This window comes from Erpetoichthys calabaricus, chromosome 4 (assembly GCF_900747795.2).
Source record: "Erpetoichthys calabaricus chromosome 4, fErpCal1.3, whole genome shotgun sequence".
NCBI classification, from domain to species: Eukaryota; Metazoa; Chordata; class Cladistia; order Polypteriformes; family Polypteridae; genus Erpetoichthys; species Erpetoichthys calabaricus.
This window is the reverse complement of record NC_041397.2, coordinates 192,082,823-192,104,075: the sequence shown is the minus strand read 5'-3', so window position 1 is coordinate 192,104,075 and position 21,253 is coordinate 192,082,823. Positions and strand designations below refer to the sequence as shown.

The 21,253-nt window shown below is 35.8% G+C and overlaps 1 protein-coding gene and 1 long non-coding RNA gene across 2 annotated transcripts in view; both read left to right on the top strand.

Moving 5' to 3' along the window:
• The first annotated feature begins 4,955 nt into the window (after positions 1–4,955).
• LOC127527451 (uncharacterized) lies at positions 4,956–7,502 on the top strand. The gene is made up of 2 exons (XR_007934754.1): positions 4,956–5,417; positions 6,091–7,502. It is a non-coding gene; the product is annotated as an uncharacterized LOC127527451 (long non-coding RNA).
• Positions 7,503–9,110: 1,608 nt separating this feature from the next.
• hikeshi (heat shock protein nuclear import factor hikeshi) overlaps positions 9,111–21,253 on the top strand; it is a 40,679-nt gene continuing 28,536 nt past the window's right edge. The window contains exon 1 of the mRNA XM_028800106.2: positions 9,111–9,452. Within this exon, the coding sequence (XP_028655939.1) occupies positions 9,423–9,452 (30 nt within the window). The 5' untranslated portion in view covers positions 9,111–9,422. The remainder of the gene's footprint in view (positions 9,453–21,253) is intronic.

Here is a 21,253-nt window from a genome sequence, read left to right as displayed (position 1 = left end):
ATGTTGAAACACTTCATAGGTTGTACTTACTTTTTAACATAGCTATAAATGGTGACAGTATCATATGTTCAGAAAATGGTATTTCAGGCAAATATGCAGATATTAACAGATCCTGTGGGAGGATTATTTAAAAGGAGAATGAACAAAACTAAAGGTGTAAGTGGGTTTAAAAGTTGAATTTCAGGTATAGCAATTCACACTGAAATGATTATGTCAGGTTCATCAACAATACTGGGGTTTTCATTCACACATATTTTCATGCATTAATCTGTTCAAAATGTGCCAGAGCCCAAAAACATCTAGGCAATGGCAATACCACAGTCATAAACAGGCTCGATAAAAATGGCTGCAGTCAGTCAACTAAGACGTGAGACCAACAAAAGTGCTAAAAGAGGCAGACCAGAATGTGATGTGCAACATGTACCCTGTCAATTGTAGGGTATGGCAGCTGACAACCCAAATGAGTTCAGTATCTGCCCTGTCAGTCTCCTTTCTTATCAATATCTTCCACTTGAAATGCCTTTTCAAAATACACAAAGCAAATGTAAACTTGAATCTCCTCATACCACTAGGCCACCAATATCATACATCAATATCATACTAGCTTTCCTAAATTCAAGCTAGTTCTCCTTGTTGAGCTGTATGTCAACTTTAATTATTTTTATGGGATGAAGATCTTTGAAATTCCAGTTTAGTTTGTATCTTGCCCAGTTTTAGGGTACCAAAGTTAACTGCAAATAAATTAACAGTTGTTTCTAATCTGGTCACCATGCTGAATTGAATTTTTACAAAATGCATAAATAAGAGAGTTGGACATGGCTTGATTTGACTAAATTCTGGGTTTTGCATTCACCTTTGGAGCTGATCATGTCTTCTTCTTTTCTTCATCTTTTCCCACTTTTATGTGGGGTTCTTGGGCTTGATTAACCTTCTCTATACAGCTTGGTCTACTTTCTGATGATATAACCAACAATGAAATGTTGATGAAAGTGACAGAAGTATCTATCTATCTATCTATCTATCTATCTATCTATCTATCTATCTATCTATCTATCTATCTATCTATCTATCTATCTATCTATCTATCTATCTAAATATAAAGTCAGGAATAAACAAAAACATGTGCCAAAGGCAACTTGTTTCACATATCATTCAGAGGAAAGTGCAGTAAGTACCAGTATGTTCAGTAATGGCAAACATGCTGGAAGGCTACAGATAAGATCACAAAAATAGATCAGCGATTCTCAGTTTCAGACCTCAGGGCCTACTATGGCTGCAAGTTTTTACTTTAACAATCAGAAAATTGTTTCATCACTTATTGAGCTTATTGTTTAACTGGTCTTATTTTTCCTCCCTTATTCTCCATTCCGAAAAGCACAGTGGTGTGACATTTATAAGACATTTCAAAATATTTCAAATGATAAGCCTCGCAGGAAGACTGCTGCTACTACTAGTGTCAGGCCCACTAGCATGCTCATTACAAAATAATGATTTACATTATCAGAACTTTGGGAAAATGGATAGATGGTAATGATGAAAATCTTAAAAGTAAAGATAAAAACACTAAATTATTCCCATGTAACATATATTAAAAAAACAGTTTTGTAATTTCTGGATTGACAGCAAAGCACAGAAGCGTTGTTTAATTAATGTAAGAGTATAAATACAAGTATACATTACCTGCTGCAACATTGGGCACCAGGACTGAACTTGAGAACAGAGAATACTTTGAACTTTCATGGGAAAAAAACTAACAAACAAGTCACTACTTCAGTAACATATTCCAAAGATTACTATAAAGAGAAGATGACACACACAAAACCTGACAGTCTACCACAAGTAGCAAACCACTAGTGAGCCTCAAGAATAGAATAACATGGTTACAGATTGTTGAAAAGTACCTAAAGCCTGTAAAGTTCTGAAAAATCAACATAGGTGCAGATTAGATGAATTATACAAATAAATATACAGGGTTGCATTTTTCACTTTTTTCACAAAATGTAACATTTTCCAAAACCCACTCAGTCCAGGTTAGAGTTGCTGTGGTGTATCCTGGAAATATTAGATAGATGTATGTCATAGATCTACCCAAAATGACTTATAAGATCAAGACACATTACACATGCATCTTCTTAAAGTTATATCACAGGCAAGTTAAATGATATGCTCAGTGTCACACAGTGAGTCAGAGGTGTAGGTCAAACCTACTGAGATAATTTCAAATCCCATTCATACAGCTCTTTTATATTGATTGTCAATTAATGTAGTTGTATTGCTGAGCTCATATGGTTGGAATCAAGGTTCAAAATAAATAAACAAAAAAAAAACTAGTAAAGCAATCAATCAAGAAAGAAAGAATATTTCTTTGTATATGATTGCATGATGTTCTGGTTAATTTATCAACAACAACTTTTGCATTTATGTAGCCTTTTTAGCAAAAGTATATTTCTAGATCACAGGTATACACTGAAAACATTTTTTTGATCATTTCATGTGATTTTTATGTATTTTTGGGCACTGAATCCAACAATTAAAACCATTTTTCTCCATCACTTAACATTTTTAGCTGTTAATTATATTTTTTATTGGTTTTGCACTACAAATATAAATATTTCATTTTAATTATAATTTTTGAATGTAATATTTTCAAATATTATAATCAATGTTTAAAGCAAAACAGTTACTTTATTCAATAAGAATGTCAGAATATTGCTGAAAGTTCAATGTATCTTACTAGGTCTATAGTCAGAGCATACAGAATTCCCCCTTTTTCTCTGTAAATTGTAAATAATAATACATTTTTAAAATTTTCTTTGTAAATTCTGTAAATTTTTCTTTGACAGCAGAGACAATAACTGTCATTGGGTTAATAAGGAAGGGCCAGCTAGAAAAAAGCTACAGCTTGTTACCTAAGTCATCATCAGACCTAGCTGGGTGGATCCAGAAAAGCACTCCTGCAACCCCTTCATTTAAGGCTTGGGTTAATGAAGCAGTTTGTTAAAGCCCCATCAAAAGACAGCACCTGTTTTGGGCATTTGTGCCAAAAGTTTCCAGGTCTGTGTGAGGTGAAATTCAAAGAGAACATTTCTCCTGAACGTAATATTAGAAAACTGATTTCTGAGTCAGTGGAAAGAAAGGCTGAGGTTTCATTCAAATAAATCATTTCAAGGTTTTTAGGTAATAATGTCCAAATTATAAAGAAAATGTGAAAAATATATTAGTTAAGTTTAAGAAACTGGGTTGCAACCTGAGTTTCAAAGTTAACATTCTGAATTTGCATTTGGAGTTTTGCTCCGGAAATCTTGAGGCAGTGAGTGAAGACCAGGGTGAAAGATTCCATCCAGATACTGTGTCAAGGATACAGGAGGAAGGTACCAGGGACAACAGAATGTCATTATGAAGGAGGCCAACTGCTGGATGATTCATAGACATCCAAACCAAGTTTCGGATCAAAAAATACTAAGAGGTGACAAATCTACATAAGTTATATGTAAGTCAATGAATATGTGTTGTTGTTTTCTTTACACATGTTTAAAAATATCAAATTGACTAAATATTTTTCATGTTAAATTAATTTAGTGCAATATATCTTTATATATAATACGCTACCGTTTCTGTTCGTTTGTCTGTCCAGGATTTTAAATCACCTGTAGCTCACAAACCGTATGACCTATTGACTTGAAATTTGGTACACACATATACTACATGACATCTACTATCTACTTTCGGGGTGATGATTGACCTCCAAGGTTATTTCCCTTTTTATTTTATTGTAGAATCAACCGCATGCGTACAGGCGACATTCTCATCCCTACCACCTTCGTCGTCACTTCCCCTACCTCTTCATATCCTTAATCATTCGTGAGGCAGGTTGAAGAATTAAATGTCAACTTAAGTGAAAAATTAAAGAAAACGTACTAAGTAATTGCAACAGAAACACTGACTTAATCAGTTTTAACGTGAAAAGATGCCACTGAAAGAAGAGAAGAAGCGGGCTGCTAGGGTGAAGTAAACAAGAGCTGCTCAGGAAGCAGAAAGCTCATCAACCTCTGAGCAAACAAATGCTAAACATACAGAGAAACAGTATGAAAACTATGAATGCTTAACGTGCAGTGCGCCATTATTGGTACATGAATAAATTGTGTAATTTGTTAAATTTTAATTATTTATTTTCAGATCTGTATATAAATGAGACATAATGGATATATTCTATTTTTGTAAAACTAAAATTACATTAAAAACACTTTTTATGAGTTTAATCTTTTTTCAATTGTCTACATAAATGTGACGTTTTGGAATCATTTTAATTTTTATTGTGCTAATTAATGCAAATACTGTACAAATAACTATTCACAAGTAAAACATTTTTTTTTTGAGTTTTAATTTTGCAGACCTGTAATGTTATACTGGGAAAGTAAAAATATTAATCTGGAGGATTCTGAATTTGTTGTTCATGGACTTATTTACCATTGATTGAAATGAAACTGACTGCTGTTTTACCAGTTTTCGACACTATGTGTTGAGAATGACCTAAATGCTTATTTCATTTAAATGATCCATTTATGTTTGCACAAGGAGGACACTCTCTTGATGAGCCTACAAGCTTTTTAAATGCGATGCTGGCGAAAGCGGGACTGAATTCTGGTTACATGTTTCGGCCAGTTACAGTAACAGACAAATCTGACGGTGACTCAAAATAAGACATTGGTGTTAAAAGTGCACATCGTCTCATTTACAAGATGAACACGAGTTATTATTGCTTATCTGAGAGACGTAGAAACGTTTAAGCAGTGACTGATCTCAATATTGCACCTACATTTAATTATGGAATACATCAAATAAAGCTGAACGAATGAACAAACCGTGATACGGTAGTGATAGTAGCTTCAATAGACATGCCTTTCAAGTTCAAGATCAAATCAACATGCTTGTCGGTACCCGATCTGCGTGCCTACCAGATTTGCGCGCGCAGGCGCATAGCTTAACTATTACGACCCTGCACGATCTGCGTTTCTTTTACTTTGCGACAGGAGTCCCCATCCGATTTGTCTCGCGCACGCGCTCTCTGCTTAATTAAAATTCATTTCACGACGCTGTCCGATTTGTTCTGCGCATGTCCAATGTTTTACGACACACGAGAAAAAAAGTTACCACGGGATTTTAATTTCTCGGTCTGCATTAACAAATAGAACTTTCGCCATTCGAGTGAGAAGGAGAAAGAAGAACGCTGTAGAGAATAGGAGCATATTGAATTTTTCTCCTGGCAGAAGAATAATTTTCACTTCTTGAAAAAATGAAGACTTTTCAATTTTACAACGACTTGAAAGAATATCTTTTACGGGAAGAATTTAGCAACAATTTAACGGTCAGAGAGCGAAGTGAAATACGACGTGTGTCCGTGAATTTTATGATTAAAGGTACTGTGTGTAATGTTTATTGAATGCTTTTCAATTTTTGAGAATACAGTATATACTGTAATATAATCTAGATATATTTAGGATTATCTGACGTTTTGTTTAATAATTGGAATATTACAAAATTTACCGTTTTAAATAGGCTGGTGATTTCAATGAACGCGCATGAATGTTTTGAAATATGCAAAACTTTTAATAAATTGTGTTATTAAAAAAACTGCTCAGGTGGACTTTTCTGTTTACTGATTTATACTTGATTAATGGATTAGTAGGTTTTCTCTTTTTGGGAATATGAAAATCTGAACTGCCTAGATGTATCTCAGATCAGGTGTCTAAATTTTACAATTCTTTTAAAGAGAGAAGTAAATTGGTATCCACTAACGAATGTTAAAATGTGTTTTTTCTTATGCAACTCCCCAACATTAGACCACAATATTTTAGTGTGTGTGTGAATCCTCGCAATCCCAGTAACTGTTGTGTTTTTCTCATTGTATGAGTTTCAATAGAAACAAAACCAGGCTGTTTCATTTGCAAAATAAAGCACACATTCTTAGGGGTATTATGCTTTGTTACTGGGTAATTGGTGTATGTATGCCTTCACGTATAATGTGATGTGGTCATATTTCAGTTACATGCAAGCAACTTTTGTATTCTGTTCTTTCTTAATTTTGGATAGTCCATCATCCATGCCCTGGCTGCTCTACAGGGTGTATCAGGACAGGAGGCAGAAGACTTATTTCTTGGTGGCCCAGAATACAGTATCAGGTAAAAGTCAAGTCTATGAATGTTTGAAGTAAGTGTTTAAATATTTCTTGTTTATTATTTTTATATTTTACTTGCCTTAGTGAAGTGGAAGAATTTAACTGAAAGATAGGGCAGCAATTAAAGAAGGAGAGAATGCTGTGATATCTGTTGGAATAGAAGATGATGCTACTGCCCAGTGCTTCCAGAATCCTTCATTTGAGTCTTGGGTCTGAATCTACTGCGTCATTGCCAAGTATTCTGGGGTAATGTATCTTGTTTTGTTTACATTTTGTTTTTCTCCATATTCCAAGCTCATTTACTTGACCTTAGCTTTAATAAACTGGATGGCTGTCTCCTTCACAATTGATTTTAAAGTTCTATACTATTCATTACATAAAAAGCTCTGAACAATTTAGTCCCTTCCAGTATTTGGTACTGTCTCTCCCCCAACACTCCTCAGTGTAATCTTTAATCCACAACCACTAATTTGCTTATGAAAGAACTGGTGAAGCAGCTTGCACATGTACACCAAAAATGTAGAATGCCGGCTATAAATGAAAAACCTTTCAAATACTTTTAAAACTCAATTTTTAAACTTCACCTCTGCTTAATTCCCATTTCTATCAGTTTATGATTTACTTCTGGTTTATGAATGGAACTGCATACACTGAAAGATTTACACCAGATAATAACCATTGTTTTTTTTTTTTTTTTGCTGTTTTTCTTTTTTTTGTCCAGTGATGCCCTTTGCCATACACCCTGGTCAAGTCTTGTGCTCCTGACTGTGGTGCTGAAGAAAGAAGATTTCTGAAGACCCTCTTGAAGTGGAGCTGCAATTGCATTAACACCACAACAGTATGCTGGCTGAGAATGTGCACAGGGGCCTGGGGAGGCTGTGACCTTGTGACCTGAGACGTTGTTTTGTCAATCATCCTGACCAACTGGACCTTTATGTGTTCTTCAACAGGGCCATCTGACCAGCAGATATATTTAAGGAGAAGGACCTTTCAATTTTCCTCTTGTGTACTTTTAAATTGTATATATATTTTTTTCGTTTTGATAAAGTTATATATATTTGTTAAGCAGTTTAGCAGTTTGGGCTTTATTAGTATTAAAATATGTTAGAAGTTATCTGTGGAATAATTTTAATAATCAAAATAGCAAAACAATGTAACTTTAAATTTTCTGTGCTCTGGGTAAAATATGTTAAAGCTATGTGGTGATTTTTTTTACTTCTTTGGGTTTTTTTGTACATTTGACAAATGTTTTTTTTAGGTGCATTGTTCTCACATTGTTCACTTTTGTTGTTCTCATAACATTTATTCAATAAAATTTGCATGAAAAGTGTTTCCTTTTTCATTTTTCAGTTATTAACTCACATTTAAGACACTATATGGGTGAATAAAAGCCATTTAAATTTGAGTACAAGACGAGCAATAGTATCACAGAAGATGGTGCTGGGGTTGTGCTTTATGTGGGTTAGACATGAAATGAAGATTTCTTTTTCTTTAAAAAGACTGTTTATGCAATCCACTAGTATCACCGCAACAAAATTTTGTAAACCATGATGCCCTATGACATGTGTATTTCATTAATAATAATATGTAAAGTTATTTTTAAAGAGTTTTTCCAGGGATGAAAAGTGCATCAACAGTTCATTTTTACATATATACACACTTGTTTTGACTAACTGCATGAAAGCCTGGTACAACAGCTGCACCAAACCTGCCAAAAAAGCCCTGCAGTGGATCATAAAAACATCACAAGACGTTCAATGGAACTGACCTGCCATCACTTGATCATCGATACAAGATTCCCTGTGTAAGAAGAGCTGAACACATCATCAAGGACAACACTCCTCTTGGACAGAACTTGTTTGAGCTTCTCCCATCTGGCAGCCATTTCAGATATATAAATGCAAAGAATTATTATTATTATCAATCTGTATGCTACAAATGGACAAAAAAAAAAAAACTTTTTTCCAGCTGCAATAAACTTACTGAACTCGTATATCTCCTCAATCTGAAATCGTTTTCATTGATCATGTACAATTAATGTAGTAAAGGTAATCTATACTGCTGTGCATTTATGCAATAATAATCCATCCTGGTTACTTTAACATTATATATGGCATCTTGCCAATATTTTGAACATATTTTGTATGATTACTCAGTTTTTAGTTCATTATTTATTTATTGTATTATTATATATCGTAACTATTTGACAGTGGAATTTAAATGCAACGTGAAGTTGACACGAGTAATTTCGTTGCGTTACTCAATGTCAATAAAGTACTTGAATACATCTATTTTTAAAACTCATTTATTTTTTATATGTAGACTATAATAACATACAATGGTTAAATACTTTGTACAATGGGAACTGAAAAAAGAAGTGCTATGTAAACTAAACGAAGCGATCTCAGTGATAAACAACGTGTATAACGAGGAGTATGACTTAATTCAGCCGTGAAAACAGAACGTACAATGAATATTTAATAACATTATCATTATGGTCAACTACTACGGCATTTCAACGAAAATACTGTACTGCCCGTTGTGTATCGACATGCGCAGTTGAGAGCGATCCGTGCCGAAAAGCGAAATGTTTAGTATATATTTTTTTTTTATTATTAAGCGCATGCGGAGTGTGTTATTGCATACGTATTGAACGAAAACGTCATCGCTCACTTTACGGTGCTGCCCAATCTGTTTAACGCATGCGTGAACACTTTACGGCATGCTAGGCTTTCAATACGCCTGCGCGCGCAAATCTGGTAGGCACGCAGATCGGGTAGCGACAATGCCTTTCCAACGTGAAGCCCATCCGAGTAGTTCTGGATTAAAACGTCATCAACTTGCGACAAATACTGACGAATCGGCGTGCAAAAAGGCAGCCCAGAAAATTCACAGTTTTATCCGGGTGAAACGTTTTTGTGTTTGTTTTAGTCTTTTTAATAACAATTTTAACAATTCACATAGGTTTCACGCCTTTTTTGAAAATATAAATGTTGCGTTTTGATTCAGTCAGCAGTTTCTGCTTCCAAGTTCAGTTGTTTAACGTTGCGTAGACCTCCTGCAGGGGCGCTGTTGCTGGTTTATGACAAAGTAGAGTATCGTAAAATCTAGAAGCTTCTGTATTCTTTAGGTGCGTGACGATGTTGTAGGTGCTGCCGAAAGTAAAAGTGAGATGCTGACATACGGCCAACAAGTGTGGCATGTAACTATATTACAAAACTGGATAGATTCAAGGAAGAACTGAGCAATGTTTGGGTGTTTGGTCGCAGGGAGACTGGTAAGTAAAAGGCACTCCCTTTTCTGCACTGAGCCTTAGTTTACATTTCGTTTGTTAGGTTCCGTATTTGTAAAATCAGTTGCACATAATGTGTCCTGCAAATTATGGGGGGGGGGGGGGCTGCTGCGGTCTGCAGGCGATTTATTCGAGTGTCCTTAAACTTCGACATATAGCAAACAACTGAACGTCATATTTTTAATGTTTAATTGCAGACAAGGAAGGGCTGCCTAGCTACTGCAACGTTTTATAATTCAAAATACATTGTTTCTTATTAGGAGTATGGGGCTGTGCCATGCTAACAACGTGATGTGTAATTCAATTGATAGAAACGTTTGTGCGTTTTCTTTCTGTCGGTAGTTCACTGACCTCCTCCTTCATCCTGTCTGTGTTTTGTCTAAGGATGGAGACAAAGCGTGCCTGTCAGTCTTTTCTGTTTATCTCGTGGAAGAATTGTCCAGATGCCAGAAGGAGTTATTATTATTAGTAATTATTTGGCTGATACCTTTATCCAAAACGATATTCAGCATTTGAGGTTCAATAGGTTACAGTTCTTATGTTTTTTCAAAGTGGAGCACAGATAGGCGAAGTGACTTGCTCATGGTCACACGATGTCAGTAGCAGGATTTGAACCCACAACTTCAGGATTTGAAGTCCTAGGTCTAACTTCTTAACCACCACAACACACTGTTCATCCCGACTACTGATACATTTTTTTGCATTTCCGGAGAAGATCTTTGGCAAGTCAGTATGATCTTTCTTTTGAACTTTGCAGTACCTTCTGATGATCTTTACGTTTCTGACAGCAGGGACTGTGTAAATATCTCTATCTTGACAATTAACTTTGGTTGTTTGGGGTGAATGGGTTCTCTCAAACAGAGGTGGAATGGATGAGACCAACAAGTAAAGTGAAGAACATGTGAATGGATAGGAAGCGTTTCAAGATGAAATGATATTGAATAGGTGACACCTTTTGTGAGTTTTCAGTTCAACCAAAAGAGGAGGAAGAACACTTTGGGGGCAATTGGAAAAGGAAGTGGTAAATTGTGTGGTAGATGTGGCCATGTCTTTCTGTGTGGCTTCATTCCTTCGCAAGATATATATAATTGTCTCTCTCTAAGCATGATGATCACTGATTGCATTTTTATTAACTAGTGATAAAAAATGATCACTCATGATTAGCCATATGTCCAGACATTGCTAAACTACATGCTATCTTTAACTGCATGAAGGTAGTAGATATATCTTGTTATCCAATGTGTGTTAAACAATTCCATAATAAATTAAAAGCAAAAAAAAAAAATGCAAAAAATTCTAGACAGCTCTTGCATTTACTGTATGCAGGATACTTGCATTTTCTTATTCCCTGTGAAAAGTCAGAAAAAAATAACAATTGCTGAATTTCCTCCACTGACGAGTTTTAAAAATATTGGGTTTATCAATTGTGTTGCACTTAGAAAATTTATTTAATAAGAGATTCTGAGAACTACAGGCAAGAATAACCTAATTTGGGGCACTCCTACAAAGTATGGTTGTTGTGACCTTTTCTCATAGTACCACTGATCTTTCCAACAGTTGTTAACGGAATACGCCATCCAAAAATTATATTTTAAGTGCATATATAATAAGGAAACCCAAAGAGTCATGGTTGTGACTTTTTAAATTGAAGGCAGGACTCTTGGCCAATGAATGATGGAGAGAGTCAGGTCTTCAGGTCAAAAAGCCACTCTTCTGAGGCTTAGGGTTTACTGTTTGTGTACACACTGATAATTCTAGAAATAATTATTTAACAATACTTTAGCAAGATAAAAAAAATTTGGCACATTTTGAGTAAGTGTCTGGATAACAGACTTCGGACTTTTTAATTATGTGACACGAGTAACGTGAGATTCCCCACCATTCCAACCTCCCTGTACGTTTTTCATAAATGTTTGATGTTGTATAGCACGAGCCACCATTAAATTCTGTTAGGTCTTAAACTTCTTTTTCTCCATTATGCATGAAAACATGAGATTAAAGATTTTTTTATGCCACCATTACTAAGTACTTATAAAAAGAATATAACATTTGGGATTATTATTCCTTTAAGGAATGAATATGTAGTGGTTTTTTATCTGACAATGAAGCCTTATGACATTTGTTTTCATTTTTAAAATGTATACCAAAGGCTGGTATTTTGCTCTTACATGAAGTGAAGGGTGACTGTTTAGTACTGATGTCCTTAATGCTTTTGTGGCCATTATAGTACATAAAAGAATGCATTATGTCTGTTGCTTGGAAATTTAACTGGCTTATACTGAAGTAAAGCTCATTCTTGCTCATTAGATCAAATTTAATCCAGTTTTGGATTTTAATAATGGTTTGCATTATGTGATTAATTGTGTGTTTGTGTGTGTGTGTTCCCTATGATGGACATGTACTATATTTAGGGCTGTTGCTTGGCTTCACTCCATGCTCCTGGGGTAGGCCCTAATCCCAATGACCCTGAATTGCATTAAGTGAGTTTAGGAATATTATGTTAATATTTCATGACTAAATTATTAATCTGTTTATTGGTTCAGAAAAGGAGCAGTGTTTGTGTTTTCATTACAGACAAAACACACATCACATGCCTTCATCAGATATTATGTATAACTAAAACATCAGATGTCAGTTTACCTAAACACACATAAAAGCTATTCATGATTTTGCAACATATTAAAATAAGATTTAAAAGAGCTGCAAACAACAAAGCAATCAAATCCAGCGATTGATATATAAAACAAAATTGAAATTAAAGTATTTCCAAATGGAAGAAATTGCTAAATTAGTTATGTTTAACAAAGAAAAACAAATAAGTAAGAAAAAGACAATTCAAAATTTGATAAAAGATAAAATGTGCATTGGATCATTACAGTTGTTAAATGGTTTTAGTATTTTTGTTTAATGTTTGGAGTGGTTCCTTATTGATGGTGGTTTCATTCTGCTGGGAGATGCACGTCACATGCTACATACTTGCACAGGACTAATATGGACTCTTCCAATTAATCTAGCATATACTTTTCCATTCTCCTGTAAACAGGAATAAGACAACCACTATTCTTCAATCACCTTATCTTAAAATTACTGGCCCCGTCCCCTTTAATTTAGAGAAGAAAATCATCTAAATATGAGAACAGTTTAGAATACAAATTATTTGATAATGTATCAGTCAATGACCTCTTCATCCAGTTGCAATTCAATTTGTCAAAATAGTTTTTCATCTTTTCATTCTCCTGTTATTGCAGAATAAACTGTTAAATAGTTCAGTATATTTAAAATTAACATTAATTCATACTTTTTTTTCTTTAAACCACTTAATTCACTGCAGTGCTTCAGGAATGAGCCCATTTCAGCATACCAGCAACATTGGGCTTAAAGGAGGAATGGATGACTTGGAATGACTTGGATGGAATGCTAGTGTGTTGGGAGGCGCACACATCATCTCAAATTGGGCTAAGAACCAATGGGGAAAACCCATATGGAGATACGGAGAAGCTTCAAAACCTATTTTGACACTACCTGAGCCAGCAGTCAAGAGCTATGTGGTAGCAGCTTTTAATTCTAATCCACCCTGTTGCCTTTTAAAGTAACATAGGTTCTCTAAAAATGTAATAGGAAAAGCTCACATTTCCCCATTTTGTGTGCCACCACAGTGGAGTCTGCCAACCTCTCCCATCAAGTACTGGAGTCATTGTCTTGTATTTTCCTTGCAGCTACTTCATCGGTTACAATTTAAATTATGAGCTAGTAAAACATTTTATTTTGTAGTTGAGTCTGCATGTGTTAGGACAGCTAAGCACTAGTGGATTCTTCCTTATGCCTCTTGGCATTGCTTACCTTCTTTTTTTTTTTCCCGTGCTCACTTTTACATTGAAAATGCTTGTTTAGTCTTCAGCTGTGGATCACGGAGTATAGAAAAATAATAAAAATGTTGATTTTTGATTGTGTTTTGTGTAGTGTTTTTTTTTTATAAATAATAGCAGTCACAGTATAGGGAAATACAAAACCTTTACTATATCAGTGTCTAATTAGGTAATGTTGTCCAACTTGAACCTTAGACACTGAATCAGTTACACTAGGTACCCAAGCAGTCCTAAGCATGTGTAACTAGTTATTCTAAGGGGAGACTCATCTTGAGGCTGGCAGAACATCAGTCACTGGAAATGATGGTTCCATGGCCTTAAATCATTAGGAACAAATACACTTACAAGCTTTTAGCTCCAAACTTGTCTATTGTGGCTGTCTACAATAACATTGCGAAATACTTCACACAACCTCCTTCACATACTCCCTATTAAAAACCATAACAACCAGTTACTCTCCCTGATTGAGAGTGGAGGCTATGAAGCCATCACACTTCATTAATCTTAATTGTGTCTACTTATGTGTCCACTTAAGAGTTTTTCTTTTTTTTAAAAAAAAACAAGACAGCTAAAGATGCAGAGATTCGGATGATGGTTCCATTAAAGACAAATGAAAGTATTTTTGTTTGCATTCTAAATTGAAAAGACCTAGGAGCTCATGTATAAACATTACGTACTCACAAAAATGTTGCGTACACCTATTTCCACGCTCACTTCAAGATGTATAAAAACTGAACTTGGCATAAAGCCACACACTTTTTCATGGCAGCCTCACACCATGCATACACAGATTTCTGGTCTGTATTGGAAACAGGCAGTACCCAGCATCAAAGTAGTGCTACTGTTTTTGTGTCGTTTCTTTTTCTTTTTTAGGTTTCTTTTTCTTTTTTAGATTCACATCCATGACGCAGGCTGTATCAAATACACTAAAATTAATTGCATATTGTTTACAAATTTAAGGCACTTGATTTTAATCATTCTATAACAATATAATGGTGGCCAAACTGTTCCTAATACCATAGCTGTTTTAGCGTTGTTACTCTTAGAGAATATTTTAACCCATTCTATCTCTGTGTGGTATCACAGCTGCACAGCAGCTGATTAGAAAGCTGTACAGCTGGTTGTATCGAGAGCACAGAGGATTATCAGGATGCAGCTTTCAGCCCTGGAGGACATTTATAGCACATGCTGTCTCAGGAAAACCACCAGCATCTGCATGGATTCCACTCAGCCATTCCACAGTCTATTTGAACTTCTCCCTTCTGGCACACGCTTCAGAGCCTTTCCTGCATGGCTTTTGAGGCTCAGAAACAGTTTCATCCCAAGAGCTATAAATGCGCTCAATCTGTCCATTAAGTGCTCCTGGTAGAACTGTTTGTATTTAGAATTACAATTACCTCACAGTAAACTTGCACTACAACTGTAATATTACACAACCTGAACCATTTTATGAGCCATTTGCACTGTATGAACATGTATATTGTACTTATGCTTTCATATTGTATGTTTTTCATTGTTTTTTATATTATTATTTTTTATCATTTTATAGGAAAGTACATTTATGGAGGAGTTGCATACTGAATCACATTGTACAGTACAATGGCAATAAAGGAATTCAAATCAATTCAATACAAGAGAGCACATATTTATATTTCTAAGTCGATTTAGATTTCCAAGAGCTATCCTCTTGGATCTGTGTGCTGTTAGAATATTAGAATGTACTTATTTTATGGTGAAATGCATTAAAGTATGTATATCACATTTTATAGATAACTTGTTAACTAATAAACATTTGGGGGCATGGAGGAATCCCTGGATGGGGCACTAGCTCATTGCTACTGCTACTCCACTGTGCCTCCACATGTTTAATACATGCTTTAGCGCATTTTTCATGAAAATGATATCAAGTATACATTTTAGTATTCTAAAATGTGCAGAGAGCTGTAATATCATGAAAGTAATGTATTCTGTGTGGCGATCACGGCCTGCGTGCTCCTGTCTGTGTAAGAGAGAGCCCTTTAAGAAGCACATAGCGATTAACGACTGGGTCGGGGAACACAGAATACGTAATAATAGTTCATTACATTTATATAGCGCTTTTCTCAGTACTCAAAGCGCTATCCACACAGAGAGGAACCTGGAAGCGAACCCACAATCTTCCACAGTCTCCTTACTGCAAAGCAGCAGCACTACCACTGCACCACCTGTGAGGACGTAACCTTTAACATGCTACTTTAGTCACGATTGGATATGAGAAACTCTAGTAAATTAAACATTGAATACATGATGAAGTTTGTGACGTTTTACTTTAATTAGAAAATAACTATGAGATTAAAGTAGAAATTTCAATATTAAAGTCGACATTTTGACTTTAATCTTGACATGGACCTTTTTTTTTTCTTCACTGTGTCACTTTTTTTTTTTTTCTTCTCTGTGGCCCTGTGAATTTCCTATTGGATTAATAAAGTATCTATCTATCTATCTATCTATCTATCTATCTATCTATCTATCTATCTATCTATCTATCTATCTAATACGCTTCTGTATAACACTTGACACTCGCCTTTTCACGTTGCCTTTGACATCTGACCACATCTTTTTTCGAAATTCTCATTTATACATACTTTTACCATTGTCTTTAAACAAAACAATTAATGTAAAGGGTTATTTATATTTATTTTGCATATTCAAATATGTGAAATACTGGGAGGAGTTGTGGTGGGGCTGTAGGCATGTTCATGTGCATTAAAATTCACATTGATTGTGATTTATAAAGGTGAAGAGCCTGAAACTTTGCTTTTGCACAATTTTATTTATTTGAATTTTTTTGTTCATACTTACCTTTCTGTTTTTGTCCGTACACCATGTTTTAGTGTGAATTCTACGCTCGGCGTTATACATAAGGCCCCTAGTCTTTTTGAACAAGGTCCAGATAGAAGCAACATCACTGGTTATTTAATACCTACAAGAGAGAGGTGCTATGATTTTTCTAGTTAGACTTCTCAAAAAAAATACAATTTCAGTTTAATTATGAATTTTCTAAAAACCCATCATTTTTACTTACTAGTACAGGTGGTGAAACCCAGTTAAGCTTTCAGCCTTATCACATAAAGTGCTGATCAAGCACTCATCAGTCAACACAAGTCAAACTTTCTCTGTCTCTCAGGGAACATGTTAAAACATAGCCCAAAGTAAAGTGATCAAAAACAACTACAAAACACAATAGTAGAAGCAAGAAAAAACTAATACAGCCTATTGAAATAATAAAACCAAATAAAGTTGTCGAGGTTTATGCTTCAGCTGCATGACACTAGTCTGTTTTAGATTCCCATAATAGTTTGTGTAAAGTAGTGCTTCCTGACTTGGGTTTTACATGTACGTGTCTTAATTCTGCTGGGGTCATCAAGTACACAAACCACTATTTAATTAAAAAAAATTATTACTGATCCATTTTTTTTTAAATAATTCCTCTTTTGAAACCTGGATTAAATCCCAATTTCTGTATAAAACCAAAGTGTTGCCTGGGCCTGCCAGAGCAGGGCATGCCCTTTTGTCCCAGGGTATACTTACTGTATTTGCTGTTTCCTATATGCTTCTAGAGCTGCTATGCTCTTCTGTTGCATACAGTACTCCAGCTACAGACTCAGTAGCTAATTATACATTCTGAGCATGAGGTTTATAGTTCTTATTTTTGTCCTTTTTTAAGCTTGAGATTCAATTTCATTTGAAGATACTGATCTGTGGAATCTGTAGAAACTTTAGTTTCTGGGATGAAACCGTTTGTAAGATTTTGTATTCCTTTATTATTTCAGACAAAAATTAGTAAATTATGGAATAAATTATCAGGCACTTATCTGCAATGGAAATAATTTTTAAAAAGTATTTATCTCATTTGGGCCTGATGTCAATATTATTTCAGTTTTGTTGAACTGAAACAGTATCAAGCAGACAGCACAAAGGCAGGACAGCTAATAGGACACTGTGTGGCTTGTTGAGTAGAATGCAATTTTTTATTATAAATGTCAGAAACGGCAAAATCACAATATACGTGTTCTATTGGGCTTAAGCAAGGACACAAGGTATATAGTTTGTTGTGTCTTCTAAATGGGTACCACCGTGTCAAGTAAGCTGTCTGTCTCAAAGCTAATGGAGAAAACCCACACTGTGTATAGTGTAGGTCACTGCTCGTTTGTCAGTTGAGGCATGACCTGTGAAACTGAATCCAATCATTTATAATGGCTTGCAAGCAACATCCATTACTTTGATAATCATGTAAGCTGCATACCTTATTTACATATAATACAGATAACATAAGAGGTGTATGTTACTTTTATGGTATTGTTCTGAGAATTAAGTTAGAACATTTAAAGGATAAGATGTTTACCTCATTTAACTAGTATGTGTTTATTTAAGCTTTCTGTTAACGTAGGAATTTGATTGCAATTATGAATATGCCTTGCAGTAAGGAGATTGTGAGCTTGCGTCCCAAGACCTCCCTGCATGGAAGTGCTTTGTGTAGTAGGAAAAACGCTATATAAATGTAAATAATTATTATTATAATAAGTAAAATGCATGAGAAATTGAATAGAACTAATAAATATCAGTATTGGTATCTGTATCAGCAGATTTGACTGATTATGGAAACATTGATTATGCGTATAGGTTTGAGCATTATTACATCTTTAGGACAAAAAGATTTAATAATACTTGGGTATCAAAGCAAAGTAATATTATACAGTGTTTGAAAACTTCCCCATATGGGCTATTAATTTTGTGATATACAGTAATCCCTCCTCCATCGCGGGGGCAACGTTCCAGAGCCACCCGCGAAATAAGAAAATCCGCGAAGTAGAAACCATATGTTTATATGGTTATTTTTATATTGTCATGCTTGGGTCACAGATTTGCGCAGAAACACAGGAGGTTGTAGAGAGACAGGAACGTTATTCAAACACTGCAAACAAACATTTGTCTCTTTTTCAAAAGTTTAAACTGTGCTCCATGACAAGACCGAGATGACAGTTCTGTCTCACAATTAAAAGAATGCAAACATATCTTCCTCTTCAAAGGAGTGCGTGTCAGGAGCACAGAATGTCACATAGATAGAGAAAACAATCTCTAGCAAACAAATCAATAGGGCTGTTTGGCTTTTAAGTATGCGAAGCACTGCGGCACAAAGCTGTTGAAGGCGGCAGCTCACACCCCCTCCGTCAGGAGCAGGGTGAGAGAGAGAGAGAGACAGAGTTTGTTTTTCAGTCAAAAATCAATACGTGCCCTTCGAGCTTCAGGAAGCAGCTGCACAAAAGATAGCAACGTGAAGATAATCTTTCAGCATTTTTAGACGAGCGTCCGTATCGTCTAGGTGTGCGAACAGCCCCCCTGCTCAATCCCCATACGTCAGGATCAGAGAAAGTCAGCGCAAGAGAGACAGAGAAAAGTGAGCAATCTAGCTTCTCAGCCATCTGCCAATAGCGTCCCTTGTATGAAATCAACTGGGCAAACCAACTGAAGAAGCATGTACAAGAAATTAAAAGACCCATTGTCCGCAGAAATCCGCGAACCAGCAAAAAATCCGCGATATATATTTAAATATGCTTACATATAAAATCCGCGAATTAGTGAAGCCGCGAAAGGCGAAGCGCGATATAGTGAGGGATCACTGTACCTCTTTGATAACTAATTTTAGTTCTTATATAGCATGGCAGTAACAGGAATCCTATTGATTTTATATTATATACAGTGGTGTGAAAAACTATTTGCCCCCTTCCTGATTTCTTATTCTTTTGCATGTTTGTCATACAAAATGTTTCTGATCATCAAACACATTTAACCATTAGTCAAATATAACACAAGTAAACACAAAATGCAGTTTTTAAATGATGGTTTTTATTATTTAGGGAGAAAAAAAATCCAAACCTACATGGCCCTGTGTGAAAAAGTAATTGCCCCCTTGTTAAAAAAATAACCTAACTGTGGTGTATCACACCTGAGTTCAATTTCCGTAGCCACCCCCAGGCCTGATTACTGCCACACCTGTTTCAATCAAGAAATCACTTAAATAGGAACTGCCTGACACAGAGAAGTAGACCAAAAGCACCTCAAAAGCTAGACATCATGCCAAGATCCAAAGAAATTCAGGAACAAATGAGAACAGAAGTAATTGAGATCTATCAGTCTGGTAAAGGTTATAAAGCCATTTCTAAAGCTTTGGGACTCCAGCGAACCACAGTGAGAGCCATTATCCACAAATGGCAAAAACATGGAACAGTGGTGAACCTTCCCAGGAGTGGCCGGCCGACCAAAATTACCCCAAGAGCGCAGAGACGACTCATCCGAGAGGTCACAAAAGACCCCAGGACAACGTCTAAAGAACTGCAGGCCTCAATTAAGGTCAGTGTTCACGACTCCACCATAAGAAAGAGACTGGGCAAAAACGGCCTGCATGGCAGATTTCCAAGACGCAAACCACTGTTAAGCAAAAAGAACATTAGGGCTCGTCTCAATTTTGCTAAGAAACATCTCAATGATTGCCAAGACTTTTGGGAAAATACCTTGTGGACTGATGAGACAAAAGTTGAACTTTTTGGAAGGCAAATGTCCCGTTACATCTGGCGTAAAAGGAACACAGCATTTCAGAAAAAGAACATCATACCAACAGTAAAATATGGTGGTGGTAGTGTGATGGTCTGGGGTTGTTTTGCTGCTTCAGGACCTGGAAGGCTTGCTGTGATAGATGGAACCATGAATTCTACTGTCTACCAAAAAATCCTGAAGGAGAATGTCCGGCCATCTGTTCGTCAACTCAAGCTGAAGCGATCTTCGGTGCTGCAACAGGACAATGACCCAAAACACACCAGCAAATCCACCTCTGAATGGCTGAAGAAAAACAAAATGAAGACTTTGGTGTGGCCTAGTCAAAGTCCTGACCTGAATCCAATTGAGATGCTATGGCATGACCTTAAAAAGGCAGTTCATGCTAGAAAACCCTCAAATAAAGCTGAATTACAACAATTTTGCAAAGATGAGTGGGCCAAAATTCCTCCAGAGCGCTGTAACAGACTCATTGCAAGTTATCGCAAACGCTTGATTGCAGTTATTGCTGCTAAGGGTGGCCCAACCAGTTATTAGGTTCAGGGGGCAATTACTTTTTCACACAGGGCCATGTAGGTTTGGATTTTTTTTTCTCCCTAAATAATAAAAACCACCATTTACAAACTGCATTTTGTGTTTACTTGTGTTATATTTGACTAATGGTTAAATGTGTTTGATGATCAGAAACATTTTGTGTGACAAACATGCAAAAGAATAAGAAATCAGGAAGGGGGCAAATAGTTTTTCACACCACTGTAAATTACCGTATTTTTCGCTCAATAAGATGCACTTTTTTCCTCAAAAGTGGGTGGAAATTTCTGATGTGTATTACCTGACCTGACTCAGATGATGACGAGGGTTCTACATCGGAGAAAGAATGCACGTCACACTTTTGCCGTCGCTGTACTTTGTATATGTACACGGGAAGCTCTGCAGACTACATGTGACTTTACGCTGTAGGAAGATAAGTAAATAAATCAAGGTAAATAACATTCGATCTGGCTTTTATGTAAGTAACATATAAATGTTAATGTTTTGGGCACATGCACCGTCCAGATCTAAACACTAACGTGGAGAGTTGCTTGCATACCGAAGAGTCTATAGCTGCAGGTGGAAGCTGCCATTAGCAATGCCTTAGATGGAACTGAAGATAGTATCATATATGAAGATAGCAAAGAAAGTGATATCAGTAATTATGAGCAACTGAGCTTCATAAATTCTGACACTAGAGATGAGGAGTTCTTGGGGTTTCCAGAAAACTAGAAGAGTTCTTGAACCTTAAAGTCTCTCCTCATTTGTTAATGACAGTGATGATGGTTCTTAATACCT